The sequence below is a fragment of the Bombina bombina genome, chromosome 5, assembly GCF_027579735.1.
Source record: "Bombina bombina isolate aBomBom1 chromosome 5, aBomBom1.pri, whole genome shotgun sequence".
Lineage (NCBI taxonomy): Eukaryota > Metazoa > Chordata > Amphibia > Anura > Bombinatoridae > Bombina > Bombina bombina.
In genome coordinates, this window is record NC_069503.1 from 773807912 (window position 1) to 773821401 (window position 13490).

General features: G+C 40.8%; 1 protein-coding gene across 1 annotated transcript in view; it reads right to left on the reverse strand.

Moving 5' to 3' along the window:
* The window catches only part of CNDP2 (carnosine dipeptidase 2), a 71801-nt gene that overhangs the window by 34546 nt on the left and 23765 nt on the right, over nucleotides 1–13490 (reverse strand). Inside the window, exons 7-9 of the mRNA XM_053714863.1 lie at nucleotides 12923–13083; nucleotides 11680–11844; nucleotides 11127–11268 (exon numbers count right to left, since the gene is read on the reverse strand). Of these exons, the coding sequence (XP_053570838.1) occupies nucleotides 11127–11268; nucleotides 11680–11844; nucleotides 12923–13083 (468 nt within the window). The remainder of the gene's footprint in view (nucleotides 1–11126; nucleotides 11269–11679; nucleotides 11845–12922; nucleotides 13084–13490) is intronic.

The following is a 13490-nucleotide window of genomic DNA, read 5'->3' on the forward strand; positions in this document are numbered from 1 at the left end:
TGTAAATAAAATTTCAGGGCACGGACTACATCTAGATTGTGCAGAAGTCGTTCCTTCTTTGAAGAAGGATTCGGACACAATGATGGCACAACAATCTCTTGATTGATATTCTTGTTAGTGACAACCTTGGGTAAGAACCCAGGTTTAGTACGCAGAACAACCTTATCTGAATGAAAAATCAGATACGGAGAATCACAATGTAAGGCTGATAACTCAGAGACTCTACGAGCCAAGGAAATAGCCATTAAAAACAGAACTTTCCAAGATAACAGCTTGATATCAATGGAATGAAGGGGTTCAAACGGAACACCCTGTAAAACGTTAAGAACTAAATTTAAGCTCCATGGTGGAGCAACAGTTTTAAACACAGGCTTAATCCTGGCCAAAGCCTGGCAAAAAGCCTGAACGTCTGGAACTTCTGACAGACGCTTGTGTAAAAGAATGGACAGAGCTGAGATCTGTCCCTTTAAGGAACTAGCAGATAAACCCTTTTCTAAACCTTCTTGTAGAAAAGACAATATCCTAGGAATCCTAACTTTACTCCATGAGTAACTCTTGGATTCGCACCAATGTAAGTATTTACGCCATATTTTATGGAAATCTTTCTGGTAACAGGCTTCCTAGCCTGTATTAAGGTATCAATAACTGACTCCGAAAAACCACGCTTTGATAAAATCAAGCGTTCAATTTCCAAGCAGTCAGCTTCAGAGAAATTAGGTTTTGATGTTTGAAAGGACCCTGAATTAGAAGGTCCTGTCTCAGAGGCAGAGACCACGGTGGACAGGATGACATGTCCACTAGATCTGCATACCAGGTCCTGCGTGGCCACGCAGGCGCTATTAGAATCACTGATGCTCTCTCCTGTTTGATCCTGGCAATCAATCGAGGAAGCATCGGGAAGGGTGGAAACACATAGGCCATCCCGAAGGTCCAAGGTGCTGTCAAAGCATCTACCAGGACCGCTCCCGGGTCCCTGGACCTGGACCCGTAACAAGGAAGCTTGGCGTTCTGGCGAGACGCCATGAGATCTATCTCTGGTTTGCCCCAAAGTCGAAGTATTTGGGCAAAGACCTCCGGATGAAGTTCCCACTCCCCCGGATGAAAAGTCTGACGACTTAGGAAATCCGCCTCCCAGTTCTCCACTCCAGGAATGTGGATCGCTGACAGGTGGCAAGAGTGAGACTCTGCCCAGCGAATTATCTTTGATACTTCCATCATCGCTAGGGAGCTTCTTGTCCCTCCTTGATGGTTGATGTAAGCTACAGTCGTGATGTTGTCCGACTGAAACCTGATGAACCCCCGAGTTGTTAACTGAGGCCAGGCCAGAAGGGCATTGAGAACTGCTCTCAATTCCAGAATGTTTATTGGAAGGAGAGTCTCCTCCTGAGTCCATGATCCCTGAGCCTTCAGGGAATTCCAGACAGCGCCCCAACCTAGTAGGCTGGCGTCTGTTGTTACAATTGTCCAATCTGGTCTGCTGAATGGCATCCCCCTGGACAGATGTGGCCGAGAAAGCCACCATAGAAGAGAATTTCTGGTCTCTTGATCCAGATTCAGAGTACGGGACAAATCTGAGTAATCCCCATTCCACTGACTTAGCATGCATAATTGCAGCGGTCTGAGATGTAGGCGTGCAAAGGGTACTATGTCCATTGTCGCTACCATTAAGCCGATTACCTCCATGCATTGAGCCACTGACGGGTGCTGAATGGAATGAAGGACACGGCAAGCATTTTGAAGCTTTGTTAACCTGTCTTCTGTCAGGTAAATCTTCATTTCTACAGAGTCTATAAGAGTCCCCAAGAAGGGAACCCTTGTGAGTGGTAAGAGAGAACTCTTCTCTACGTTCACCTTCCACCCATGCGACCTTAGAAATGCCAGTACTAACTCTGGCCTAGATTTGGAGTTCGGCGGTAGATGGGCTGTTAACGCTCCGCGGGCTTTTTTCTCTCTGCACCATAAATTTAACTCTGGTATCGAGAGTTCAAACAAATGCTGCGTTAGGCTCCAAAAAAGGAGCGTAGAGCATTTTTACCGCAAATGCAACTCTCGATACCAGAGTTGCTTACGGACGCGGCCAGCCTCAAAAACGTGCTCGTGCACGATATCCCCATAGGAAACAATGGGGCTGTTTGAGCTGAAAAAAAAACCTAACACCTGCAAAAAAGCAGCGTTCAGCTCCTAACGCAGCCCCATTGTTTCCTATGGGGAAACACTTCCTACGTCTGCACCTAACACTCTAACATGTACCCCGAGTCTAAACACCCCTAACCTTACACTTATTAACCCCTAATCTGCCGCCCCCGCTATCGCTGACCCCTGCATATTATTTTTAACCCCTAATCTGCCGCTCCGTAAACCGCCGCAACCTACGTTATCCCTATGTACCCCTAATCTGCTGCCCTAACATCGCCGACCCCTATATTATATTTATTAACCCCTAATCTGCCCCCCACAACGTCGCCTCCACCTGCCTACACTTATTAACCCCTAATCTGCCGCTCCGTAAACCGTCGCTACTTACATTATCTCTATGTACCCCTAATCTGCTGCCCTAACATCGCCGACCCCTATATTATATTTATTAACCCCTAATCTGCCCCCCACAACGTCGCCGACACCTGCCTACACTTATTAACCCCTAATCTGCCGAGCGGACCTGAGCGCTACTATAATAAAGTTATTAACCCCTAATCCGCCTCACTAACCCCATCATAAATAGTATTAACCCCTAATCTGCCCTCCCTAACATCGCCGACACCTAACTTCAATTATTAACCCCTAATCTGACGACCGGAGCTCACCGCTACTATAATAAATGGATTAACCCCTAAAGCTAAGTCTAACCCTAACTCTAACACCCCCCTAAGTTAAATATAATTTAAATCTAACGAAATTAATTAACTCTTATTAAATAAATTATTCCTATTTAAAGCTAAATACTTACCTGTAAAATACATCCTAATATAGCTACAATATAAATTATAATTATATTATAGCTATTTTAGGATTTATATTTAGTTTACAGGCAACTTGGTAATTATTTTAACCAGGTACAATAGCTATTTAATAGTTACCTAGTTAAAATAATAACAAATTTACCTGTAAAATAAATCCTAACCTAAGATATAATTAAACCTAACACTACCCTATCAATAAATTAATTAAATAAACTACCTACAATTAACCTAACACTACACTATCAATAAATTAATTAAACACAATTCCTACAAATAAATACAATTAAATAAACTAGCTAAAGTACAAAAAATAAAAAAGAACTAAGTTACAAAAAATAAAAAAATATTTACAAACATAAGAAAAATATTACAACAATTTTAAACTAATTACACCTACTCTAAGCCCCCTAATAAAATAACAAAGCCCCCCAAAATAAAAAATTCCCTACCCGATTCTAAATTAAAAAAAGGTAAAAGCTCTTTTACCTTACCAGCCCTGAACAGGGCCCTTTGCGGGGCATGCCCCAAGAATTTCAGCTCTTTTGCCTGTAAAAAAAAACATACAATACTCCCCCCAACATTACAACCCACCACCCACATACCCCTAATCTAACCCAAACCCCCCTTAAATAAACCTAACACTAAGCCCCTGAAGATCTTCCTACCTTGTCTTCACCATCCAGGTTCACCGATCCGTCCTGAAGAGCTCCTCCGATGTCCTGATCCAAGCCCAAGCGGGGGGCTGAAGAGGTCCATGATCCGGTCAAAGTCTTCATCCAAGCGGGGCAGAAGAGGATCTTCCATCCGATTGAAGTCTTCATCCAAGCAGCATCCATCCGGAGAGAAGCGGCAGGATCCTGAAGACCTCCAGCGCGGAACATCCATCCGGCCCGACGACTGAACGACGAATGACTGTTCCTTTAAGGGACGTCATCCAAGATGGCGTCCCTCGAATTCCGATTGGCTGATAGGATTCTATCAGCCAATCGGAATTAAGGTAGGAATTTTCTGATTGGCTGATGGAATCAGCCAATCAGAATCAAGTTCAATCCGATTGGCTGATCCAATCAGCCTATCAGATTAAGCTCGCATTCTATTGGCTGATCGGAACAGCCAATAGAATGCGAGCTCAATCTGATTGGCTGATTGGATCAGCCAATCGGATTGAACTTGATTCTGATTGGCTGATTCCATCAGCCAATCAGAAAATTCCTACATTAATTCCGATTGGCTGATAGAATCCTATCAGCCAATCGGAATTCGAGGGACGCCATCTTGGATGACGTCCCTTAAAGGAACAGTAATTCGTCGTTCAGTCGTCGGGCCGGATGGATGTTCCGCGCTGGAGGTCTTCAGGATCCTGCCGCTTCTCTCCGGATGGATGCTGCTTGGATGAAGACTTCAATCGGATGGAAGATCCTCTTCTGCCCCGCTTGGATGAAGACTTTGACCGGATCATGGACCTCTTCAGCCCCCCGCTTGGGCTTGGATCAGGACATCGGAGGAGCTCTTCAGGACGGATCGGTGAACCTGGATGGTGAAGACAAGGTAGGAAGATCTTCAGGGGCTTAGTGTTAGGTTTATTTAAGGGGGGTTTGGGTTAGATTAGGGGTATGTGGGTGGTGGGTTGTAATGTTGGGGGGGGGGGGTATTGTATGTTTTTTTTTACAGGCAAAAGAGCTGAAATTCTTGGGGCATGCCCCGCAAAGGGCCCTGTTCAGGGCTGGTAAGGTAAAAGAGCTTTTACCTTTTTTAATTTAGAATAGGGTAGGGAATTTATTTTGGGGGGCTTTGTTATTTTATTAGGGGGCTTAGAGTAGGTGTAATTAGTTTAAAATTGTTGTAATATTTTTATTATGTTTGTAAATATTTTTTGTAACTTAGTTCTTTTTTATTTTTTGTACTTTAGCTAGTTTATTTAATTGTATTTATTTGTAGGAATTGTGTTTAATTAATTTATTGATAGTGTAGTGTTAGGTTAATTGTAGGTAATTGTAGGTAGTTTATTTAATTAATTTATTGATAGGGTAGTGTTAGGTTTAATTATATCTTAGGTTAGGATTTATTTTACAGGTAAATTTGTTATTATTTTAACTAGGTAACTATTAAATAGCTATTGTACCTGGTTAAAATAATTACCAAGTTGCCTGTAAACTAAATATAAATCCTAAAATAGCTATAATATAATTATAATTTATATTGTAGCTATATTAGGATGTATTTTACAGGTAAGTATTTAGCTTTAAATAGGAATAATTTATTTAATAAGAGTTAATTTATTTCGTTAGATTTAAATTATATTTAACTTAGGGGGGTGTTAGAGTTAGGGTTAGACTTAGCTTTAGGGGTTAATCCATTTATCATAGTAGCGGTGAGCTCCGGTCGTCAGATTAGGGGTTAATAATTGAAGTTAGGTGTCGACGATGTTAGGGAGGGCAGATTAGGGGTTAATACTATTTATTATAGGGTTAGTGAGGCGGATTAGGGGTTAATACATTTATTATAGTAGCGCTCAGGTCCGCTCGGCAGATTAGGGGTTAATAAGTGTAGGCAGGTGTCGGCGACGTTGAGGGGGGCAGATTAGGGGTAATAAATATAATATAGGGGTCGGCGGTGTTAGGGGCAGCAGATTAGGGGTACATAGGGATAACGTAGGTGGCGGCGCTTTGCGGTCGGAAGATTAGGGGTTAATTATTTTAAGTAGCTGGCGGCGACGTTGTGGGGGGCAGGTTAGGGGTTAATAAATATAATATAGGGGTCGGCGGGGTTAGGGGCAGCAGATTAGGGGTTAAAAAAATTTAATCGAGTGGCGGCGATGTAGGGGGAGCTCGGTTTAGGGGTACATAGGTAGTTTATGGGTGTTAGTGTACTTTAGGGTACAGTAGTTAAGAGCTTTATGAACCGGCGTTAGCCCAGAAAGCTCTTAACTACTGCTATTTTCCTGCGGCTGGAGTTTTGTCGTTAGAGCTCTAACGCTCACTTCAGAAACGACTCTAAATACCGGCGTTAGGAAGATCCCATTGAAAAGATAGGATACGCAATTGACGTAAGGGGATCTGCGGTATGGAAAAGTCGCGGCTGAAAAGTGAGCGTTAGACCCTTTAATCACTGACTCCAAATACCAGCGGGCGGCCAAAACCAGCGTTAGGAGCCTCTAACGCTGGTTTTCACGGCTAACGCCAAACTCCAAATCTAGGCCTCTGTATGAGACCTGGCAGTTTGAAAGCTTGACGCTTGTATCAGAATGTCGTCTAGGTACGGAGCCACCGAAATTCCTCGCGGCCTTAGCACCGCCAGAAGAGAGCCCAGAACCTTTGTGAAGATTCTTGGAGCCGTAGCCAACCCGAATGGAAGAGCTACAAACTGGTAATGCCTGTCTAGGAAGGCAAACCTTAGATACTGGTAATGATCTTTGTGAATCGGTATATGAAGGTAGGCATCCTTTAAATCCACTGTGGTCATGTACTGACCCTTTTGGATCATGGGTAAGATTGTCCGAATAGTTTCCATTTTGAACGATGGAACTCTTAGGAATTTGTTTAGGGTCTTTAAATCCAAGATTGGTCTGAAGGTTCTTTCTTTCTTGGGAACCACAAACAGATTTGAGTAAAACCCTTGTCCGTGTTCCGACCGCGGAACCGGATGGATCACTCCCATTAGTAAGAGATCTTGTACACAGCGTAGAAACGCCTCTTTCTTTATCTGGTTTGTTGACAACCTTGAAAGATGAAATCTCCCTTTTGGGGGAGAGGCTTTGAAGTCCAGAAGATATCCCTGAGATATGATCTCTAACGCCCAGGGATCCTGGACATCTCTTGCCCAAGCCTGGGCGAAGAGAGAGAGTCTGCCCCCCACTAGATCCGTTCCCGGATCGGGGGCCCTCACTTCATGCTGTCTTAGGGGCAGCAGCAGGTTTTCTGGCCTGCTTGCCCTTGTTCCAGGACTGGTTAGGTTTCCAGCCTTGTCTGTATCGAGCAACAGCTCCTTCCTGTTTTGGTGCAGAGGAAGTTGATGCTGCTCCTGCCTTGAAGTTACGAAAGGCACGAAAATTAGACTGTCTAGCCCTAGGTTTGGCTCTGTCTTGAGGCAGGGCATGGCCTTTACCTCCTGTAATGTCAGCGATAATTTCCTTCAAACCGGGCCCAAATAAGGTCTGCCCTTTGAAAGGTATGTTAAGTAATTTAGATGTAACATCAGCTGACCAGGATTTTAGCCACAGCGCTCTGCGTGCTTGAATGGCGAATCCGGAATTCTTAGCCGTAAGTTTAGTTAAGTGTACTACGGCATCAGAAATAAATGAATTAGCTAGCTTAAGGGTTTTAAGCTTGTGTGTAATCTCATCTAATGGAGCTGATTCAAGGGTCTCTTCCAGAGACTCAAACCAAAATGCTGCTGCAGCCGTGACAGGCGCAATGCATGCAAGGGGTTGCAATATAAAACCTTGTTGAACAAACATTTTCTTAAGGTAACCCTCTAATTCTTTATCCATTGGATCTGAAAAGGCGCAGCTATCCTCCACCGGGATAGTGGTACGCTTAGCTAAAGTAGAAACTGCTCCCTCCACCTTAGGGACCGTTTGCCATAAGTCCCGTGTGGTGGTGTCTATTGGAAACATCTTTCTGAATATAGGAGGGGTTGAGAAAGGCACACCGGGTCTATCCCACTCCTTAGTAACAATTTCAGTAAGTCTCTTAGGTATTGGAAAAACGTCAGTACTCGACGGTACTGCAAAATATTTATCCAACCTACACATTTTCTCTGGTATTGCAACTGTGTTACAATCATTCAGAGCCGCTAAGACCTCCCCTAGTAATACACGGAGGCTTTCCAGCTTAAACTTAAAATTTGAAATGTCTGAATCCAGTTTATTTGGATCAGATCCGTCACCTGCAGAATGAAGCTCTCCGTCCTCATGTTCTGCAAATTGTGACGCAGTATCTGACATGGCCCTAATATTATCAGCGCACTCTGTTCGCACCCCAGAGTGATCTCGCTTACCTCTAAGTTCTGGTAATTTAGACAAAACTTCAGTCATAACATTAGCCATGTCCTGTAGTGTGATTTGTAATGGCCGCCCTGAAGTACTCGGCGTTACAATATCACGCACCTCCCGAGCGGGAGATGCAGGTACTGACACGTGAGGCAAGTTAGTCGGCATAACTTCCCCCTCGTTGTTTGGTGAATGATGTTCAATTTGTACAGAATGACTCTTATTCAAAGTAGCATCAATGCAATTAGTACATAAATTTCTATTGGGCTCCACCTTGGCTTTTGCACATATAGCACAGAGATATTCCTCTGCGTCAGACATGTTTAACAAACTAGCAATTAAAGTAGCAAGCTTGGAAATACTTCACTCAAATTACAAGTAATATGAAAAACGCACTGTGCCTTTAAGAAGCACAGAAAAAATTATGACAGTTTAATAATAAGGAACCGGAAAAAATATAACAATCAGATTTTTCCCAGTAAAAGCATAAATTTAGCAAAGAATTGCCCCCATTAGCAATGGATAACTAACCCTTAATAGCAGAAAAAAATGTACAAAATATAAACGTTTTTTATCACAGTCAAAGCACAATCTCACAGTTCTGCTGTGAGTGATTACCTCCCTCAAAATAATTTTTGAAGACCCTTGAGCTCTGTAGAGACGATCCGGATCATGCAGGAAGAGAAAAAGACTTTTGACTGAATTTCTGATGCGTAGTAAAAGCGCCAAAATAGGCCCCTCCCCCTCACCCACAGCAGTGAGGGAAGTTCAGTAAACTGTCTCAAATTAAAATAAACGACAGCCAAGTGGAAAAACAGTGCCCAAAAACAATTTTTCACCCAGTACCTCAGATATTTAAACAATTTAGCATGCCAGCAAAAACGTTTAAAATTAAATATCATGAAATGTCATTAAACAGCCTGTTGCTAGACGTTCCCACTGCAAGTAAGGCTAAAGATTATATGCATATAGTATTACCCAGAGAAGTGCCATTCCCCAGAATACTGAAGTGTACACATATATACATAAACAGCCTGATACCAGTTGCTACTACTGCATTTAAGGCTGAACTTACATTATATTGGTATTGGCAGCATTTTCTCAGTCAATTCCATTCCTCAGAAAATAATATACTGCAACATACCTCTTTGCAGGTGAACCTGCCCGCTGTCCCCTGATCTGAAGTTTACCTCACTCCTCAGAATGGCCGAGAACAGCAAAATGAATTTTAGCTACGCCGGCTAAAATCATCCAAAAACTCAGGTAGATTCTTCTTCAAATTCTACCTGAGAAGGAACAACACACTCCGGTGCTGTTTTAAAATAACAAACTTTTGATTGAAGATATAAAAACTAAGTATAATCACCACAGTCCTCTCACACATCCTATTAGTTGGGTGCAAGAGAATGACTGAGTGTGACGTAGAGGGGAGGAGCTATATAGCAGCTCTGCTTGGGTGATCCTCTTGCACTTCCTGTTGGGGAGGAGTTAATATCCCAGAAGTAATGATGACCCGTGGACTGACCACACTTAACAGGAGAAATCAAGCACAAACTTACTTCACCACCTCCATAGGGAGGCAAAGTTTGTAAAACTAAATTGTGGGTGTGGTGAGGGGTGTATTTATAGGAATTTTGAGGTTTGGGAAACTTTGCCCCTCCTGGTAGGATTGTATATCCCATACGTCACTAGATCATGGACTCTTGCCAATTACATGAAATAAAGTATATTGAAATTCTTAATACAGTTGTTGCAAACTGAAGTAACATGTCACAACTCTGTATATAAAAGAGAGTTGACTGTAGATGTTTGACCAACCGCCTGCACCACCACACACAATTCCTACAAAACATCTGTTCTTCTATAAGCCTGTGCTTCCAATTTATAGTAATTGGGTTTGCAATTTGAGCACTCATATGTTTTAGTGGGGAGGCTGCTCAAGTGCTGTGTGATTAAGGACCAGGTTAAACCGTTCATTAAAGTTAAATTAAACCCAAAATATAATGCCCTGGAAAATGTTTCATCACATTTGTGAAAAGGTTCCAATGCACTTTCTGTTTATATTTTGCTGGCTTAAATCAGAAAGTGTTAGATTTTTCAACTCCAACCACCCAAAGAGGCTGGAGTGCATACTGTTCTAAACCCGGGCACTCTTACATGCTGCACAGTGGTTGCTTTATTTGTGCAGGAACTAGCAACATCCAATAGTTAACCAACCCAAAAAAAAACTAAGTGGTCTTAAAGGGAAATAAATCCCAAAAGTATTTTTTTTCATGATTCAGACAAACCATACAACAAACATTCTAATTTAGTCTGTTGCCAAATTTGCTTCATTCTCCTGGTATAATTTTTTGAAGGAGTAGCAATGCACTACTGAGAGCTAGCTGAACACATTGGCTGAGCCAATAACAAAAGGAATATATGTGAAGTCACCAGTCAGCTCTTAGTAGAGCATTATTTCTCCTGAGCCTACCTAGGTATGCTCTTTAATAAAAGATACTAAGAGAGGAAGCAAAATTAGGTAATAGAAGTAAACTGGAAAGCTGTTTAAAATTGCATGCTCTATCTGAATCATGAAAGATTACATTTTGACCTATCCCTTTAAAACAATGCAGCTTACCAAAAACTGGAAGTCAGAACCTCCCTCTTTTACACATATACTTCGCAAATTAGAATACCACTACCATAGAACAGCACTTTCAGCTAAGTTATTAGACAAGGAAAAACAATTCCTCGTAGAATGGGAACCCTATATTATGTTTATGAAAATAACAGACGTAGCCAGGGGGAGGGGAGTTGATCTCCACAAATATGAGATATTCTAAGACTTCTATCCATGGAGTAAGATGAAATGAGTATTCTGAATGACTATTAGGTAACGAAAAGACTTAATGTACAGAATGTAACAAAATATTACTATGCACCTTGTACAACAGTGCAATGTTATGTTACATTATATTTTTTTTATTTATGTTCGTATTGGTTTGTTTTTCTTTGTTATTTCTCTGGAAAATAATAAAACCCCCCCAAAAAAAACATTGCGGCTTCAAACTAGTTTTAACCTATTTTATAACATTTGTTTTGTGAACAGACATTTCCCCATGCAGTAATTAATTTCTGGTGCATATTTAAAAACAGGACTTTAAATGTCCCTTTAACTTGTACATGGTCTTTACCTGTATTCATGGCCTTCCTGCCAGCAACATAGTGTGGGTGATTGAAGTCGGACACCCAGGGTTTTCCGCCATGGCCCATGGTCACACTGAATTTATTTGGACTTCCCAGCTTTTTAAATTCCTTAGTCAGATAGTCTTTAACCTTTGATGAAAAATGTTCTGCATTAGAAAAATTACATCTAATGCTTCTCATTTGTCTACGGATGCAGTTATTGGAAAAACTGAGCATTCTACTTCTCAGGGTAATGCAAGTCAGACACACAAGTACAGTATATTTAAAGGAATAGTACAGTCAACAATTAGCATAAAGGGCAATTAAATATAGTAGAATTGCATTATTAGCATGTGACATGACCATTAATAGCAAATAATCTACATTTCAAATAGGCTGGGTATATACAAAGACTGTGCAAAATTTGAGTACATTGTAAAGTCTCTTAAAATATAAAAAAACAAAAAACGTAATTTCCTATATTGTATATTTCTGACAAGCACGAGCATTGAAACTGACACAAAACAGGGAATGTACTCAATGGTCACCACACCGTCATACCTGTTTTTCTACCTCCACTGGAAGCATATCTGGCACTAATCTTATGGAGAACTTCCCAATGACTTTCCTAGGTATCACAGTTTTAGCTCCCGCTCCAGAGAAGGCTCCCTCGATACCATGGAGAGACAGAGAAGGGTATCGCCACCTGTGCATCAGGATATGCTCCTGCAGAAATAAAGAGAATTCATTTACTAAGGTACTGTCCTTTTCCCAATCACAAAAAGGCAATGCCACCCTCCTGTTTAACTCTACCACCGGATCTACACTGTCCTTAGACACAAGTTAAACTAGGGTTTGTCAATCATGAGGGCAACTACATTGTTGTTCTCTCTCTATCTATATCTCAAACAAAAAAACCTTGCTTTATTAATAGTGATATAAAATGTTGTCAACCACCCAATGTGTTATTCCCAATTTTAAATCTACCTCTACAGCTGATGTCAATGGTAATCCCTGTAGTCACTAAAAGCACACATAACATATCTGCTTAAAAAGGGACGTTAAATTGGTTTCCCCTTAATGTGTTTACAATAACTTATTATACCAGCTGCAGCGTATAACAATGGATCAGAGATTGCTCAATTATGTTTTTTTTTTTTTTAATAAAATAGCTGTTCTTTTGCTTATTGTTAATACAACACATTTAAATGGGCTGAGCTTGAAAAAAAGGCAGACATCCTTATCTTATGTATTTCTCTCTACACACATACACCCTTACCACATCTCTTGAAAATGCCCATTTCAGTATTTCATACTCCCCCCCCCTCCCCTCCCCCCCATTCACACACTGGGCAGCCGCTGATTATTGGTTTACCTAGTTTTTCTTTAGAGAACACAAAATAATTTATGTTTTCAGTATAGATATGGTGAAGGAACCATTTGTAAACAATATAAAAACCAGGTAAAATTGATCATTTGGACCATATTACATTCTGCCTTCTGTAGAGTTTCCCTCTAGGAACTGGAAGGCAACTGTAATATGATCTATTACAAATTTATCACTTTACCAGATAGGAAGGCAGCCCATCAAAAGAAACCAACCATAGGCAGCAAATTACCCCAGGTCAAAATAGTGCTAAAACATTATACTGCCTGTAAAGATAATCATCAAAATCTAGTTTTTTTTACTAACCTAATCCAGGTTTTTTTTTTTTTTTTTTTTTTAAGCATATATCAGTGCATACATTTTATCATTTCAAGCAGCACTAATGAACAATACTCAGCTAAAAAATGGTATTGGTACCTTTGTCTCATGTAAAAGTTTATTAGCTCCTATATCATCTGAAAACTCCTTAAGATCAAAATCGATAGCATCATAAATGGTTTTCTCTTCATCTGCGAGAGGTGCCACAGCCTCATTTATTCCTGGGATAAGGATTTTCCCTCGCTTGTCTATTAAACTGCCTTTATGGAGGAAAAGATAAAGCAGAATTACATCTGTAGTTTACTTCTACACAAAACAGCTTTAAAATGATATATTAGAAGCACTGTTGCAGCTATAGATTGGACTAAAAACCTCTGCAGATACTCACACAACACATGTACCATGAGTAGATTATATAGTAACCATCAACTATGTACTCATTCTAGAACATCAGGCATTGCAGTTAACCATTAGACACTATCAAAGAATTTGTAGAACAGGATGAGAGGGGAATATAATGCAGAGTGGTTGAAAAAGCATAAATTAAGAAAGTGGAGGAAAAATGTTCCTCAAAAAAAAAGAAAAAAAAAAAAAAAAAGGGACCTTGTACTCAGTATATGGCTATCTTGGTTAAGAAAAAAATAAATAGGTTAAGACCAATCTGTTT